The sequence below is a fragment of the Phyllostomus discolor genome, chromosome 2 (assembly GCF_004126475.2).
Source record: "Phyllostomus discolor isolate MPI-MPIP mPhyDis1 chromosome 2, mPhyDis1.pri.v3, whole genome shotgun sequence".
NCBI classification, from domain to species: Eukaryota; Metazoa; Chordata; class Mammalia; order Chiroptera; family Phyllostomidae; genus Phyllostomus; species Phyllostomus discolor.
Window position 1 is genome coordinate 10,824,990 of NC_040904.2, and position 16,701 is coordinate 10,841,690.

At 49.4% G+C, this 16,701-nt stretch overlaps 1 protein-coding gene across 6 annotated transcripts in view; it reads left to right on the top strand.

The window, feature by feature from the left end:
• The window catches only part of PCNT (pericentrin), a 104,075-nt gene that overhangs the window by 17,664 nt on the left and 69,710 nt on the right, over positions 1–16,701 (top strand). For all 6 annotated transcript variants that reach the window (XM_036017533.1, XM_036017532.1, XM_036017531.1 and 3 more), the window contains exons 6-13: positions 1,455–1,510; positions 2,709–2,883; positions 3,450–3,586; positions 5,062–5,173; positions 7,186–7,429; positions 8,239–8,326; positions 12,040–12,169; positions 13,064–13,281. In XM_036017533.1, coding sequence (XP_035873426.1) covers positions 1,455–1,510; positions 2,709–2,883; positions 3,450–3,586; positions 5,062–5,173; positions 7,186–7,429; positions 8,239–8,326; positions 12,040–12,169; positions 13,064–13,281 — 1,160 coding nt within the window. The remainder of the gene's footprint in view (positions 1–1,454; positions 1,511–2,708; positions 2,884–3,449; positions 3,587–5,061; positions 5,174–7,185; positions 7,430–8,238; positions 8,327–12,039; positions 12,170–13,063; positions 13,282–16,701) is intronic.

Below are 16,701 nucleotides of genomic sequence, written 5' to 3' on the forward strand. Positions count from 1 at the left end.
ATGTTTTTAAAATAATTGCTTTACTAAGTGTACTTAAACAACAATAAAAAAAAGAAAAAAGAAATAAGTAAAATATCTGAGCAGTAATGCCCCTGCCACACAGGTCACCCATGTAAAGGGTGCGTGTCAGTGGCTGTGAGTGTGTCAGGGTCGTGCAGACGTCACAGTCTGCATTTAGAATGTTCGTCGCCCCAGAAGGAAGCCAGTGCCCTCTGGCAGTCATCCCGCTTCCCTGCTGGCGTGAGCGCCTGGCTGTATGCCCCTTTGCTGAGTTTTTCACTTGGAAAATAAAGCAGCCTGCCGGCTCCAGGTGTGTTGAGAGGCCCTCCTCTTTCTGGCTCCCTTAGGTTCTCGTAGTGGTGTCCCACGTGTCTTCATCTAGATTCAAGCAAACATGAATATTTTGCCTTATTTCCACCCATTTTTGTGTGTGTATGTATGTGTATATTTTTAAAAGTTTTTTAAAGCAATTATTGATTTTAGGGAGAGAGAAGAGACAGAAACATCTATTTGTTCCACTTATTTTTGCATTCATTGGTTGAATCTTACATGTGCCCTGACTAGGGATTGAATCTGCAACATGGGTGTATTGGGAAAACATGCTAACCAACTGAGCTACCCAGCCAGGGCTGTACGTTACTTAACATATGAACCATGCTCTGCCTTAGGCACCTCCCAAAGCTGTCTTCTCATCTTCTCAGTGGCACCCAAGAGCGGGTCTGTGGAGAGGCCCATGCCTGCCCTGTGCTCAGAGAGCCTCTGCCGTGGCCTGGCCCCTGTGGACAGCGTGGGACCGGCACTCGGGGTGGTGTCCTTTGCCTTAACTCTGGACTTGCTCAGGCTGCCCTCACTGTGCGCGTGTGGCACCACTTCTCCCCAGCTCCTCCTCGGTGCTTCCCTGAGGCTCCTGCCATCTCTGCCCGGCACTCGGGTGTTTGGGTGTGCACCCACGTGTCAGTCCTAACTTGGCTGTGCCCAGTGGTCCAGTAATGCCTCCCTCCTCCACTCCCCAGCATCTACTCCTCTTCTCTTCTGCTTCTTCCCTCTCCGGGCTGGGAGTTACTGGGTCCTAGAACATCTTTACCTGCCTTCCGGCACCTAGCCTGGCACCTGGCCCAGTGTGGGGCAGACAGGCAGAGGTCCCTGTGACCAGAGGAAGAGGCAGATTCAAGGCTCTCAGTGACTGCGCACTCCAGAGGCAGCCTTGTCCACTTGCCTCGGACTGTCCTGCTGGCTGGAAATCTCATAGTTCTTGGTTTGGGCGTGAATATGATTTGTTAAACCAGACATCATCATACCCTTGCTCCCTCTCAGATGCACCTTGTCCTGTTGACCCTGGCGGGTGTCCATGGAGCAGCCAGCAGGAGCCAGGAGCCCCTGATCTCCTGGGTGATCAGCTCATGGGAAAGCCTGCGACTCAGTGACCTGAGCGACCTTTTATGTTTTTCTTGCAGCTGAGCTGAAGGAGAAGTTACAGTCAGAAATGGAGAGAAATGAGAACATCATAGAGGTATCTGTGATGAGAAAATGCCGTTCTGTGTGTACAGTGTTTTTCCTTTCTGCTTCTCCCAGCAGCTGGCCCCCTCCATCTGGGACCCCCACAGAAAAGCCCCTCACCTTGATATAGACCACACCCAGTCAGAGCTTTAGTTGGCTATGTTGGTAGAAGTGTGTTGCGTTTTCTTTCAGAGGTAGAGTATTCTTTTTACAATTTGAATTTATCAGAATGACTTGTATAACATGAGGTTCTTTCCAAGTCTGGTTTCCTGAGTGGCTGCTGTGGCCTGGCCCTTGCTGTGCTTGGGACACAGACCTCTGTCCTCACGCAGGGAGGTGCCAACCACAGGATTAAGTGAGGTGTGGGAGCAGGAGTGCTGGGACGCTGCGGGAACCTCAGGGACTAGCAGTGCCTCAAGGACGAAGCAGCCAGGCCAGGGTGTCCGTCCCTGGGTGCACCCTGGTGGGCTCTGTTCACATTGCCAGCAGCACCGGCATGGCCTATAATTGCCCTCCTGCTCCCACCCACACCTCCTTTTTAGACAAAGAGTTATGTTTTAGGGTAGAACACTGCTCTTTTCTGAGGAAGCCTGTCACTGGAACTTCTGATTCTTGTGACTGTCCCTTTCCAAAAACAGCATTTGTGGAGGGACCATTTGCACTGGTGGACAGCAGAGGAAATGGGTGATGTCAGGGAAAACGTGGGTGACGTTAGGAGATGTGTGACATCGGGGCACATGAGTGTTTCTGTCCTGGCCGCTCTGGTCAGGCTCTCAGTGGGTTGGAGGCCTGTGCCCCAGCCCCTACCCCTCTGAGCTGGGTAGTGAGGGCTTGCTCCTCAGGGTACCTGGGACAGAGCCCAGCCCTCCCACAGAGGTCAGTGACGTCATTGTACAGTAGCACCCCCAGGTCTTTATGGGGGCAGGTGCGCAAATCCCTGAGACTGACTGCCCTCCTGTGCTGTGTGTTCAGAGATGGGTCCTGTTTCTGGGCAGTGGTCCTTGTTTCCATTTGCCTTGCGGGTCCTGTCAGTCCTTCTGGTTCTGTCCCTTTCAGCAATAGTGGAGGGACTGGGGGGACGTCAGAGCTGGTTTCCCATGGTGGCAGTCTGGTCTGGGCAGGGGGTGACTGCAGTTTTTGAATGTGTGGTTTAAATTATTTTATGATATAATCAACTATTGGTCATAATTTTTTCCCCTTATTTAAATCAGAACCTGAAGCAAGACTGTGAGGCCGAGAGAGAGTCATGCCTAGAAAGCCTACGCAAAGAGTTATCTGCGAAGCATCAGTCAGAATTGGAGAGTTTACAAAGCCAGTTTAAGAAAGAATTGGCAGAACAGAAAGCTGAGCTGGAGAAGATTTTTCAAGCCAAAAATCAGGCAGAATGTGAGTATCTAATTAAGATGAGCAGGTCTGAAAGGGACCAAATTATCCCGTGTAATTCCAGAATGCCAGCACCCTGTATGAGCTAGATTTGTGGCTGAATATGAACTGCCTATGTGTTCAAGTGCCAGATAACAGTGCACGTGACACCCCTGGGTGACGGAGGTTCAGGGCCCTCATGGGACAGTCAGCCCGGGGGTCTCCCCTAGTTGACCACAGGCCTCTCAAGTTTCCTACACCTTCCTGAAACTTCTGTCTCAGAGAGAGTTTTTGGTTGTTCCATTATTAAATTGCCATCAAAATAGTAATATTGGGATTGTTCACTTTTTATGCTTGTTGTTCCCTGTTACTTGACACCCACGTGTCAGAGCAGCTGTCTGCTGGTTGGCTGGCCTGCACCCCTCCCTCCCTCCTGAGAACAGCAGGGGGCGGAGAAAGGGCCTGAAAGGAGCCGGACGCCGGTGCTCTCAGTGGCTCTCAGTGCTGTCCTTACCCCCAAGCCGTGCTCACTGAGGGTTGCCAAGGAAGAAGATGGGCTGCCGTAACTGAGCGCGGTCTGTGCTCCTCAGTGTCCCTCCAGACTCTGCAGGCTCAGCACGACGCCGCCGTGAGGAGGCTCCAGGAAGACCTGCAGTCCGAGCGCTGCCGGCACACCGAGGACCTGGACCTGAGGGTCAGGGAGAAAGAAAGAGAAAAGCAGCTGGAGGTGGGCGACCGTTCACTTAATTACCTAGAAGATTTTAGGTTGAGGTCATTTCGCATTCTGTTATTTGCTCAAATTTAAGCATTAACTTAAGGCGACTGTTAGATTTGCGGGAGCTGGTAGATGAAGTGCGGGTACAGAGTCTGAAAGGTTGATTTAAGTTGTGTTTGATCTTAGATGCAGAGAATTCACGTTCTTTCCAAGTGCCCAGAGATACTTATAGATTCCAGCTATGAGGGGTGGAGGGCCACGTGCTCTGACCATAATTCCATAAAAAAATTTTCAGAAAAGTTAAGCAGAAACATTCCCACTGCTTGTGTTCAAAACTCATTTCCAATGAAACACTGCACATCAGTGTGGGGCTGTGTGGCAAGATCTACTGAGACCCGGAGTGCTTCTGTCACCAGACCATGAATCAAGCAAGGCCCCAAGCGTCGGTTCAGGAAATGGACAAGAAAGCAAACCAGGGATGGAGGCAGTCATGGCCTGTGCGTGGGTTTGCAGAGAGGAGGGGAGTCGCCGAGCCCAGGGGAGCCTGTGTCTGGCCCCCATTGCTCTTGCACCCACTCCCGCTGCCTCTCCTCCAGACTGAGGCCATGACGGCCCAGCAGAGCCTGGGCCAGGCTGCCACACATCACCTTCCTGATGAGAAAGAGAGTATAGGGGGTACCTTCTGTTTTGTGCCCTGGAGGAGAAAAGGCTATGGGGGCCTCAGGGCCAGCGCTGCCTTCTGTCAGGCTGACTGGCCATGCTGCCCCCAAGCCCATGTGTGCATAGGCAGGTTGGAGCTGCTCTCCGCTGTCAGTTCTCTCTCTCTCTCTCTCTCTCTCTCTCACTCTCACTCTCTCACTCTCTCACTCTCTCTCTCTCTCTCTCGGGGGCTGGCATGCAGCATGAGCTCGGTGTGCTAGCTGTGTTCACCCCTGAAAGAAGCTGCTTCCTAGGAGGACTGACCAGGAAATTCCGAGAAAATCCAAACATACCTCTTGGGATGAGGGAGGGCTGTGATCACAGATGAGAAGGAAAGGGCCATGAGGCAGAGCTTGTTAGAGTCGACAACTAGGGGACCCCTTGGGAGACTGAGCTGTGGTCTGTGCCAGCTGGCAGTCGGGGAGAGAGCCAGTGTACCCACCTCACAGGCCCTCCTCTGACTACTTAGAACAACAGAAAAAGTTCTCGCCCTTGATCAGTGAGAAGTCGTTGTCTCTGCAGGGAACAAGGCCAAGGGCACGGGCAGGGTGATCTGTGATAGATCTGTGAGAGATACCATGCCATGCTGGTGATCTCTCACCAGGACTGCGGCAGGGAGATGGCACCCTTAAACAGGACGAGCGGCAGTCTTTCTCTGGCACCCCTCCTGCTGGTGTTCTCTAGGCTGGAGTATGGGATTCTAGCTTTCACTGCGAGGTGCTCTCTCATGCCTGGCAGTTGCAGGGCCCGGCCTCGGGCGATGTCTCACTGTCCCCTTCCTTTTCTAGTTGGAGAACCTTCAAGCATCTTACGAAGAGCTGAAGGCTCAGTCACAAGAGGAAGTCAGGCGCCTGTGGTCCCAGCTTGAGTCCATGAAAACCGACAGACAGGAGCTGAGTGGTGAGGAGCTTCATGTTGAGGATTCAGAGCCTCAAAAGCTGAACCTATGTGTGTATGTGTGTGTTTTAATCCTCACCCGAGGACATGCTTATTGATTTTAGAGAGAGAGCATTGATGTGAGAAACATGATCGGTTGCTTCCCACACACACCCCTACTGGAGATCAAACTGGCAACTGAGGTCTGTCCCTGACCGGGGATCGAACCTCAGACTTTTGATGAATGGGATGACGTTACAACCGACAGACCCAACCAGCCAGGGCTAAAGCTGTGTGTGTGTGTGTGTGTGTGTGTGTGTGTGTGTGTGTGTGTGTTTAAATCCTCACCTGAGGACACTTTTTCATTGCTTTTAGAGAGAAATGAAGGTGTAGACAGCGGGGAGAGGGAAGGGGAGGAGGAGAGACAGAGAGAAAATCATCGGTGTGAAAGAGGAGCACTGACTGGTTGCCTCTAACCTTTCAGTGTATGGGGTGATGCTCCAACAAACTTAGGCACACTGGCCCGGGCAAAGCTGTGTGTTTTTAACTGGAACCCTAAATGAGGGTATATAACAGTTTTGGCGAGTGCAAAACGGGATTTGTGAACTTTCTGAAGATGGGTGCACATGTTTCAGGTGGAGTTTGCTTATTGTTGGGAGCTCTGGTTTTATGCTAAGCAAGCTAACAGCTGTCGAATGGTGTCTGCTTCCCCTGATGTCAGGCATCTGTTGAGTGTGCATGCTTCTGCCTAGAAGCTGCAGTTGAGTGCTCCAGAAACTCGGTTCTCAGCTGGCACCTGCGGTGGCAGATGTGCCTTCCACGTGGTGCCAATGAGTTCACCTGGGGCAGACTCCTGTTGCCCCAGTCTCTGGTGTTGGTGGGTGACTACCGAGTCTCCAGGCCCCGCAACTGTGGCCACCTTTATTGAAAGCAGCTCACCTGGGTCCCCTTCCAGGATCGTGTCAGAGCAGCCTCTGTTCCCTGGTGGCGCTTTCTGTTGGAGGAAGTCAGGAGACCGTGGAGGGGGGGAGTGGAGAGGCACAGACCTGTGCTCCTCTGCTGCTGGTCTCCGCACAAAGTCTTCTAAACCTGGTGATTGCCCTCACTGGATAAGCACTCTTGGGAACAAAGACCAGAGTCAGGACCAAGGACTAGCAACAGCGGTCTGCTGCATGGCGGCGACTAAGGCTGCGTCTCTGCTGCCCCTCACCATGTTAGCCCGTCACTCAGTCTTTCCTTCGGGTCCGTGTGTCACTGATGGAAGCCATAGTTGCCGCTCATGGACATACCTGTGCCTGACTTCACGCATGCTTTCACATACGTATTCCTGCTCTAGCACGTTTGCTGGAAATCTTCATCCTTGCGTGTAAGGATCCTCACAGGGAACTCTGCTTTGAAACGTTATTTGAAGACTAGTTATTATCGACCAGCTGGCAGCCTTCTCTTGATCAAAACAATGATGGTGACATGTTCTCTTCTGGTCTATGTTACTCTTGTTGTTAACAAAGTATTACAGACTTGGTGGCTGAAAAACTACACTTGGTCACTTATAGGTTTGTGGGTCAGAGGTCTCAGGTGGTGTGGCTTGGCTTTCTGCCCAGTGTCACCCATAGCTGTAATTCAGTTGCTGGGCTGACCCTCTACCTGGCTCACTTGGGTATGGCAGAATCCAGTCCCTGTCGTAGGCCAGGTCCCATGTCGTTGCTGGCTGTCAGTCAACTGCTCTCAGCTCCCAGAGGTCGTACATATTCCTTCTCTGTGTAGTCCCTCCATCTTCAGAGCCCAGCAGCTCATGGGGTACTTGTCGCTGGTTCAGTCTTTTTGGCTTCCTCCTCTATCCTGAGAATGCCAAGGTGGTTGGTCATCTCCCTGTGGAGGCTCCTTCCCCGCATCGTGGCATAAGGCACAGTCACAGGTTCTGGGATTGGGGGCCTTTAGCATCTGGCTTCCTGCACTGTGCTGCGGGACCTTCAGTATTTCCTGATTTTTCCTGAGGGTTTCTGTCAAGGTGATTGTGTAATTTCATCCAATTAAAGACTTGCGTGAGCAGCTCCGGGCTCGAGCGTCTCACGTGGAAGAACTAGAACACCTGCAGCGAGACTTTGAGCAGCGGCAGCAACGGGAGAAAACTGAGCACGAGTCTGAACTGGAGCAGCTGCGACTTTACTTTGAAGAGAAGTTGAGGGATGCTGAAAAAAACTATCAGGAAGACCTGACTCTGCTACAGCAGCGGCTACAGGAGGTGCGGGAGGACTCGGTCCTGGAGTCTGCGGAAATGAGGTGAGTACAGCAGTTTTTATGAACGTGTACAGCTGAATGTGAACAGTGCAGCTGAATATGTATTTGAAATATGGGAACCTTGAGCTGAACTGAAATCTAGGTTTTTGGTTTGTTTTGTTTTGTTTTTTTAGCTTATTCTCAGCAACCAAAATATAAGAAGTATGTACATGTAATGAAAGTTGATTGCAGCTGCCCTGGCCTTTGTACACCTCAGAGGCATTGCCTCTCTCAAGGAAATGGCACAAGGATTTGTTTCTCTGACAGTCTAATTTTAATATTTCAGTAGTTTTACCTTTTTTTATTCTCCCATCCCTGTACAATTAAGCTATTTTAAAATTTTTTTAATTGAACTATTTGGGATGGAATTGGTTAATAAAACTGTATAGGTTTCAGGTGTACATATCATACATCACTTGTATATTGGTTGTACTGTGTGTTCACCAACCCAGAAATCTCGTTTTGTTTTTTATTTCACGCCCACAGAGATGAATAGCCAGGTTTCCTAGAAACACATTTTTTTTTGTTTGGGACTTGGAACAAGAGGGCATTAGAGCTGGGAGCTGAGTCTGATTCTCACGGCAGGCTACTGGTGATGTGCGGCATGTCGGGGTGGGCGCAGGCAGTCAGGGCCTGAGGTATCCCAGGGCCTGTGCCGCTGCGACAGCAGCTGTGTCGTCATCTCAGACATGGTTCAGTTAGCCACGGTGTCTTGTTCTAGACACAAGCAGGATTGCGATGGTGGTCATATCCTAGGGTTCAGATGTGAAAATGCCACATGTGAGGTTTTCATGGTGTGTTTTTTCTCTTAGTTCATCCAGCACAGCTTTAGAAGAAACTTCTGAAAAAGAAAGAAGAGACCACCTTGATCAGCTCAGCTTCCAGCTGGAGCAGGATGAGGTGACGGTCCAGTTTTGTTTTATTGACACATAATTGACATGTAGTGTTGTATTGACCCACAGTGCATAGCGTAAAGGTTCGGTATTTGTCCATACTGTGAAACAATCACACAGTAAGTCTAGTTAATATCCATTATCACACAGTCACAGAATTTTTTTTTCTTGTAAGGACTTTTAAGATCTCCTCTCGGCAACTTTCCACACAAGTCTCCATGCTATACCTTACATCCCAGGACTGACTGACACCTGGATTTTGTGCCTTTTGCCCACCTCATCTGTTTCTCCCACCCACTCCCTCTGGTACCCACCAATCTGTTCTCTGTATCCATGAGCTCAATTGACCTTTTTTCCAGATTCCACATAAAAATACAATCATCTTATTTGTCTTTCTCTGTCTGATAACTTAGCATAGTGGCCTTCAGGTCCATCCAAACTGTCACAAATGGCAAGATTTGATTCCGTTTTATGGCTATATGAATGTATATACATTCACACACCTTCATCCATTCATCTGTTGATGACAACTTAGGTTGCTTCCATATCTTGGCTATAGCAAAAAATGCTGTAATAAACTTAGCAGTACATATCTTTTTAAATTAATGTTTTTATTTTCTTGGATAAATACCCAGAAGTAGAGTTTCTGGGTCATAGGCAGTTTCATTTTTAATTTTTTGAGGAAACTCCTTATTCTTTTTCATAATGGCAAACCAGTCATCATTCCCACCAACAGTGCACGAGGGTTCCCTTTTCTCTACATCCTCACCATCACTTGTTTGTGATTTGTTGATGATGGCCATTCTGATAAGTGTGAGCTGATGTCTCATTGTGGTTTTAATTTGCATTTCTCTGAAGATTCAAGAGGTTGTGCATCTTTTCATATGTCTATTGGATATTTGTGTGTCCTCTTTGGAGAAGCACCAATTCAGGTTCTCTGCCCACTTTTTAATTGGATTGTTTGTGTGGGTTTTGTTGTTGTTTTGCTGTTAAATTGTATGAGCTAATTTTTCATCATTGAGAAAGGTTGTGTTTTAATAATCTTTAATTGAGAAGTGGTCTGTCTTTCATGTTATAAAGTCTGAACTTTTGTCCTTTTCACAAATGCCGTCTGTGACATGTCATGTAGAGGAAGGCTTGTTTTGTATCTAGTGGATGAATTGCTCTGGTACCTTGTATGGAGGAGAAGCCCTCCCAAAACTGGAACTATCTTCTGTACGCTGGGCCCTTTATAGTACAGTCTTCCCCCGCTAGGTGAGTATTCTAGGAACCCATCTGTATCAATGTACCAGCTGGCCCTGTTGTGAGAGGCTGTGTTTGCCACAGTGAATTTTTTTTTTGAAGACTCTTAACACGTTTGCCCATCTCATGATGGGTGATTTATGAGTGCACCTGCCCCCACGGTGCTGAGTGTTCAGCAGTTTTTGACCAAAACTATCATGACCCCTGTGCCTCACCCTCCCTATTCACCCCTATTCGGCCTGAGTAACTCTTTTTTTGTTTCCCTGGATGAAAAATGCCCTCAAAGGGAAACGTTTTGCTGATGGCGAAGAGGTGAAACAAAAAACTGCAGAAGCACTAAAAGGCATCAAAATTGACAACTTCACAAATTGTTTTAGGCTGTAGAAAAAAGTCTTGATAGGTATATTGCATCAAATGGAGAGTAATTTGAAGGTGACTGAAGCTTTAACACGTAAGAATAAATGAACATTTTTTAATAAATAAATTCTGGGGGTTTTTGGGTCCCCCTTCATATTGCTCTGTGGTGTGTTTGTGTGGTTGTTTACCACAAATGGGACTGGATCCAAGGGTGTAAACGGGAACCAGATGACCAGGAGAATCGCTGTCCTTTCCTCGGTACTGCCAGGCTGTCGTCCCACCTGTCTCAGGGCGCAGCTTCCCGTGTCTCCACACGCTCCCCACGCTTCTGATGACGGCAGAATGTCACGTTGTGTCCTTTGCTCTAAGTTGTATGTTGAGCATCATTTATCGACTTCTGTGTTCTTCCTGGAGTTACCTCCATGGTATTTGCTTCTGTCATTTTAACCTGTGAGGCTGACACTGTCCAAACAGGGCTTTCTGCGCTGGTGGGAACGTGCCAGTTGGGACGGAGAGGCACACTTGGCTGTGAGCACCTGAGTGTGTCTGCAACCAAGGAGCTGAGGTTTCCTTTTACCCATGGTGACCGCTTGAAGTGCCAGTAGCCCCAGGTCTGGTGGCCGCTGTCGGGCAGCAGTGCTCAGAGGTGGTGGAGCACCGATGGTGCAGCGTAGACGTGCTCTGCAGCGTGCGAGCGCTGGCTGTCGGCTCTGTGTCTGCCATCCGCAGTTACTTAGGTTGTGTCTCGGTCGGCCCTAACGGCCATAACAACACACGTGTATCACCTCGCGGTCCTGGAGGACGGAGGTCCAAGGTCAGAGTGTGGGCAGGGCTGGTTTATTAATGAGGTTGGATTTTTGTTTTTACTTCTTTACTGACCATTCTTTCTTATGACCTGCCTTTGCCCTGTCCCCTGTGCTTTGGATGTCCTCACCCTGCAGTCTCTGGATGTGACCACTTTCACATGGCTGCCAGTAGGCTCAGAGTTTGGAGTTCCGAGTCCTTCACAGCATCCGCAGCTATTTGTCCCCATTCTCGGCGCAACAGTGTTTTCCTACATGTTCACTTTTCATCCACCTGTAGCTTAGCCCTTGTCTGGCGGCAGGTGTAGGCTCTAAGTTCTTTTTTATTTTCCAAATGGCGAGTCACCTTCAGCCCTGACTTGTTGAATTTGTCCTTCCAATTTGGAACGTGGCCCTTTTGTGTGCTCAGATGTCCCAGGGGCAGGAATCATGAAGTTTAGGTTGATGACTCCTCTGTGATTTTTTTTTATCCTCACCCAAGGACATGCTTGTTGATTTTAGAGAGGAGGGGGTAGGGAACATCAGTAGGTTTCCTCCTGTATGTGCTCTGACCGGGGACTAAACCTGCAACCTAGGCGTGTGCCCGTGACATTTTGGTTTATAGGATGATGCTCCCACCAACTGAGCCACACCAGCCAGGGCTCCTCTGTGATTTTTGAAGAAATTGAGGAACTAGTTGCATTGTGAGGGGAACAGGAAGTGTTAGAGCATTGAGCCTGCCACCTTGCCTGCCTGTCTGCCTTTCTTTTCCTCCATAAGGACACTCAGCCGAGCCCCATTATCAGGCCTGCTCACAGCAGCTACCAGAGACCCTGCCCCTGGGGTCTCTCAAGCAAGCCCAGCATTGGCTCTGGTTGGGAAAGTGCAAGGCAGGGACAGTGGAGGAGGGAGTGAGGAGGCTCAGGAGTAAGTGATGCAGAAGCCTGGGAGCCCACAGCAGATCAGTGCCCATTGGATTGAGGCCCTGGCCCATGGGGCCTACGAAGGACAGAAGGGAGTAGGCGGAGGAGGCCTGACCTGGGAAGGGGAAGTAAGGGCAGGGGGCCCAGTGGGCAGGGTCTGCCTGGTGTCCATGTGGCTGGGGCTCTGTGTTGGCCCTGTGAACACAGTACAGCGTGAGGACTCGCTGGCTGTGGGCCCCATGCTTTAGCAGAGCCTGCACTCCTAGGGGCACAGCCAGCTGCTTCCCTGTGGATGTGACAGGCGGCACAAGAGGATGAAGTGACCCTGCATCACTCACGGGGCATGTCTGGGAGCTGGTGACTAGCCCCGAGGCAGAGGCTCACTGAAACGTTTCCTCTGTATGACTTCCCCAAAGGAGGACCTGTGTTTGCACACACACTTAGAAGAAAGCCCCCAGTGCCAAGTGGCGGTGCAGGAGGAGGCAGACCTTGCAAGGACCCAGGTGTTGGCACAGCACGTGGGGCTCTTGGAAGAGCCTGGCCCAGGTGGGTGTAACTCGGCGACCCAGGTGTGATTTGTGGAAGGTTGGGAGCCTCCACTATGATCTACTCTGCCTCAGTCATCTGGGTGTGCTATCCCTTTTCTATGCGGTGCTGGTGCTGGGAGTTGGCTCGGGTTGTCCTCATACAGGGGTCCTGGACTCAAGGGGTGGAGCAGGGCCCCACGGTATTGGGAGAGGGCCTGACTGTGCAGCAGCAGGAGGGGTAATGGGAGACTGGGGTGGCCAGGTGGTGGCAGTTGAAGGAGCTGTGGTTACCCAGGGGTGCTATAGATGGGGACAGGTAGTGGCCTTGCTGTAGAGAGAGTGGATATAAGCCAGACAGAGTCCAGAAGGGGGTGGGACAGCCCTGGGTGTGGGGGCCACTGTATTCCATGTGGAGCTGAGGAGGCAAGGCAGATCGTCACACACGAGGGTATGGCAGCAGTCAGGTTCCACGCTGGGCGCTCTGGCACAAGCGTTTGTCTTGGCCTGGTTCCCTTAGAGCTAGAGGGGGCATGACCCCGAGAGCTGAGGTCATGCTGCACTTGGGGTTTACTCTTCACAGTTCTCCTTCCTGCACAAGAGGTACTTCATTGTCTTTGTGCAGCACATTGCAGTCCCTGGGCATGGCGGGCACAGCTGATTGCAGTCACCTGCTACCCAAACTGAAGGAGCAGAGCGGGCGACCGGGACAGGGTTTGTGTAGGGACGGCACTGAGTGTGGTTCTGTGCATTGAGTGCTGGACCGCCAGTCATGCCTACTCCTGACTTGGGTGCACACGTGGGTTTTCCAAAACTGAATGTCTGTTGGAAGCATCTGAATGCGTGTCCTGTCCCTGTGTGTGGGTGTCCCTGTGGGCTGTACCTGACTGTACTTCCTGACTCTCCTCCCTCACAGAGCTCGCTCGCCTGCACCTTCGGCATGCACAGGACCCGGCCGTGGAGTTAGAGACCGAAGTGACGACGACAGTCTTCGGTTTGGAAACTGAGCACAAGGTTAAACTCTCACTGTTTGAGATGGAGCTCCAGGAAGAAATCAATTTTTTAAAAATAGAAAACCAGAATTTACACGAGAAGCTGCAGCAGGAAATCCGTCTGAAAGAGGACTTGGAGAAAGTGAGTTGTGAGTCTCTGTGGCAAAGCACTGCTGCCACACCCATTGTGACCTTGTGGGGGTAGGTGGCCTGGGCCAAGGGGGTGGGTAGGATGTCAGGCGACACATGTGCATGGCCGGGAGCAGGTTTGGTCGGTGTCTCCCTCAGTTGGAGTGAGCCTGCTTCCCAGGTGAGGCCAGAGCTTTGCTTCCTATTGCTCCTTCCACCTGTCTCCAGGGGCTGAGGGAGTGGCTGGGTGTCTCCAGAGGACACAGGAAGGGGTTGGAGCCACGGCAACCTTTAGGCCTTGTCCCGACCCCCAGGTTCTTCCTCTAGTGGGCCATGCAGCTGCGCAGTGTCCACGAGACCCTGAGTGGTGGGCCTGCTGCCACACTGCTGTGCACGCTGACAAACACGCAAATGCAGACCCACTGGGTTACTGATGGGCCTCTGCACAGCAGCACTGTTTTATCACCGTGTAGGAATAATTAAATTAAGGCGACTGGAACTTCTTTTTAAGTATTTATTTATTTATTTATTATTTTTAGAGGGAGAGTAAAGGAGGGAGAAAGAGAGGGAGAGAAACATCGAATGGTTGCCTCTCACACATGCCCCCTACTGGGGGCAACCTGCAACTCAGCCACGTGCCCTTAACCGGAAATCAAACCAGTGACCTTTGCCTTTGCAGGATGATGCCCAGCCAACTGAGCAATGCTGGTCAGGGCTGGAACTTTTAAGGTTTTTCCACATATGTTTTGACTCGACCCCATTTCCTCTGTCATTCTGGCCTTCTCCTCTCAGCCCAGGTTCTTCTCTGAGAAGGCCTTTTTGGATTTTCATTCTCCAATGAAACAGTTTTCACAGGAAACTATTAGTCCCTGCAAGGTTGATGACACGCAGCTCTGTAAATTAAGGCCTTGGTGAGGATGTGGAGCCAGGCAGAGGCAAGAGTAGAGCTCCGTGGAAGCTGAGCCGGCCGCCTGTGTGCTGCGGCCATCAGACGCGGCCGCCTCAGGCACTTGACCCTGAGGGACAGGCTTTCCGCAGTGTCTTCTAATTTTTACATGTGTTTATGTGTAAATGTGTGTATGTATTTTCTGGACTGTTGTGTCAATTATTGAGAGAGGTGGTGTGGAATTATTTGTTTCTCCCTTTAATTCTGTCCAGTTTTGCTTTAAGTGTTTTGAATATCTGTTATTACATACATATGGTGACTTTCTCATAAATGTACCCTTTTGTCATTAATGAAATACCCATTTTCTCTCCTAGTCAAACCTACTTCATCTTTTAATAATATTGTCATTCCAGCCTTCTCTTGCATTTTGTTTGCATGCTGTACCTTGTTTTGTCCATTTTAATTTTCTTTTTTTTAAATTTAAAAAAGATTTTATTTATTTATTTTTAGAGAGGGGGAAGGGAAGGAGAAAGAGAGAGAGAGAAACGTCAGTGTATGGTTGCCTCCCATGTGCCCCACGCTGGGGACCTGGCCTGCAACCCAGGCATGTGCCCTCACTGGGAATCGAACTGGTGACCCATGGGCTCATAGGCTGGCACTCAATCCACTGAGCCACACCAGCCAAGGGCTTTATTTTACTATTAAAAGAAACTACCCAAATTTACTGTCTAACCCCACAGGTTAAGGGCTGAGTCCCATAAGATGACCCTTTTTCCAGAGTCTAGTCTCAAATGTTGGGTCCCCAAGTACCCATGTTTCTATCTGACTTGGCTACAAAGTCAGAATGTTCCCATCATTGCTACCCCCCTTCAGGTTTAGCTGCTAGAGCAGCTCCCAGAACTCAGGGAAACAGTTACTTACTGTCACCAGTTTATTACAAAGGATTCAAACAGGAACAACGGGAAGGAGGTGAGGCACAGGGCAAGATGGGGGTGGCGTGCAGCTTTTTGTGCCCCCGGGCGCCGCCGGCCAGCGCCTACATGCTTACCAGCCCAGGGGCTCTCCTGACCTCTTTGATTAAGGGATGTTGTAGAGGTTCTATTACACAGGCATGATTGATGAAATTGCTGGCCTTTGATAATTGAAATCAATCTCCAGCTGTTTCCTCTCCTTGGAGGTCAGAGTGGGGCTAGAAGGTCCAGTCCTCTAGTCACAGCGAGGTCTTTCGGGAGAGCAGCCCCCATCCCGAAGCTAGGTAGGGCTCCCAGCCACCATTCTTCTCATTGTGTACGAGATCCTCTTAGCGCGCTGCACAGATGCCAAGGGTGTTAGCAGCTGTGTCAGCAGTAGGGGATAGAGGCCGCATATTTATTGTTCACTGTATTACACATATGGACAGCATGTAGTTAGGTATTTTTAAAAATCCATTCTGATGAAATCTACCTTTTAATCAGAGTGTGTAGTCTGTTACTTTTCATGTGATTGATATGGGTGGACTGAGGTCTGCCATTGTATTGAGTTTCTACAGGGTCCATCTGATTTTCCTGTGTCTGCCTTCTTCCTCTGCCTTTTGGATGTTAGAGTTAATTTTAATGTGTTTGTTAATGTCTGAGTTGTGTCTCTTGCATTACTTTTTTTCCTTTTTTTAATGTAGTTTATTGATTATGCTATTACAGTTGTCCAATTTTTTTCTCCCCTTTGCCCTGTACCCCGCCTCCCTCCAGCATTCCCCCACCTTAGTTCATGTCCATGGGTCATACATATAAGTTCTTCGGCGTCTCCATGTCCCATACTATCCTTAACCTCCCCCTGTATTATTTTGTACCTACCATTTATGCTTCTTATTCCCTGTACCTTTTCTCCCATTCTCCCCTCTCCCCCTCCCCACTGATAACCCTCCATGTGATCTCCATTTTTGTGGTTCTGTTCCTGTTCCAATTTGCTTAGTTTGTTTTTGTTTTTATTTTTTTTAGGTTTATTTGTTGGTATTTGTGAGTTTGTTATTTTATTGTTCATATTTTTTATCTTCTTTTTCTTAGATAAGTCCCTTTAATATTTTGTATAATAAGGGCTTGGTGATGATGAACTCCTTTAACTTGACCTTAATCTGGGAAGCACTTTATCTGCCCTTCCATTCCAAATGATAGTTTTGCTGGATAGAGTCATCTTGGATGTAGATCCTTGCCTTTCATGACTTTGAATGCTTTTTTCCCAGCCCCTTCTTGCCTGTAAGGATTCTTTTGAGAAATCACCTGATAGGCAGGGGTATTCTACCTTTTGGTGTCTCTGGGCCACACTGGAAGAAGAGTTGTCTTGGGCCACACAGCATATACACTGCCACAAGTAATCACAAAAAAATCTCATGATGTTTTAAGTAAATTTACGATTTTGTGTTGGGCTGCTTTCACAGCCATCCTGGGCTGCATGCAGCCCACATGCTTGCAGGTTGAACACCTCCAGTTAGGGTTAGAATAGACATTTGTAACTTTTCAGGCTTCTCAGGGTTAACATCACACCATTTCACATTCACTATAAGAAGTTACAATT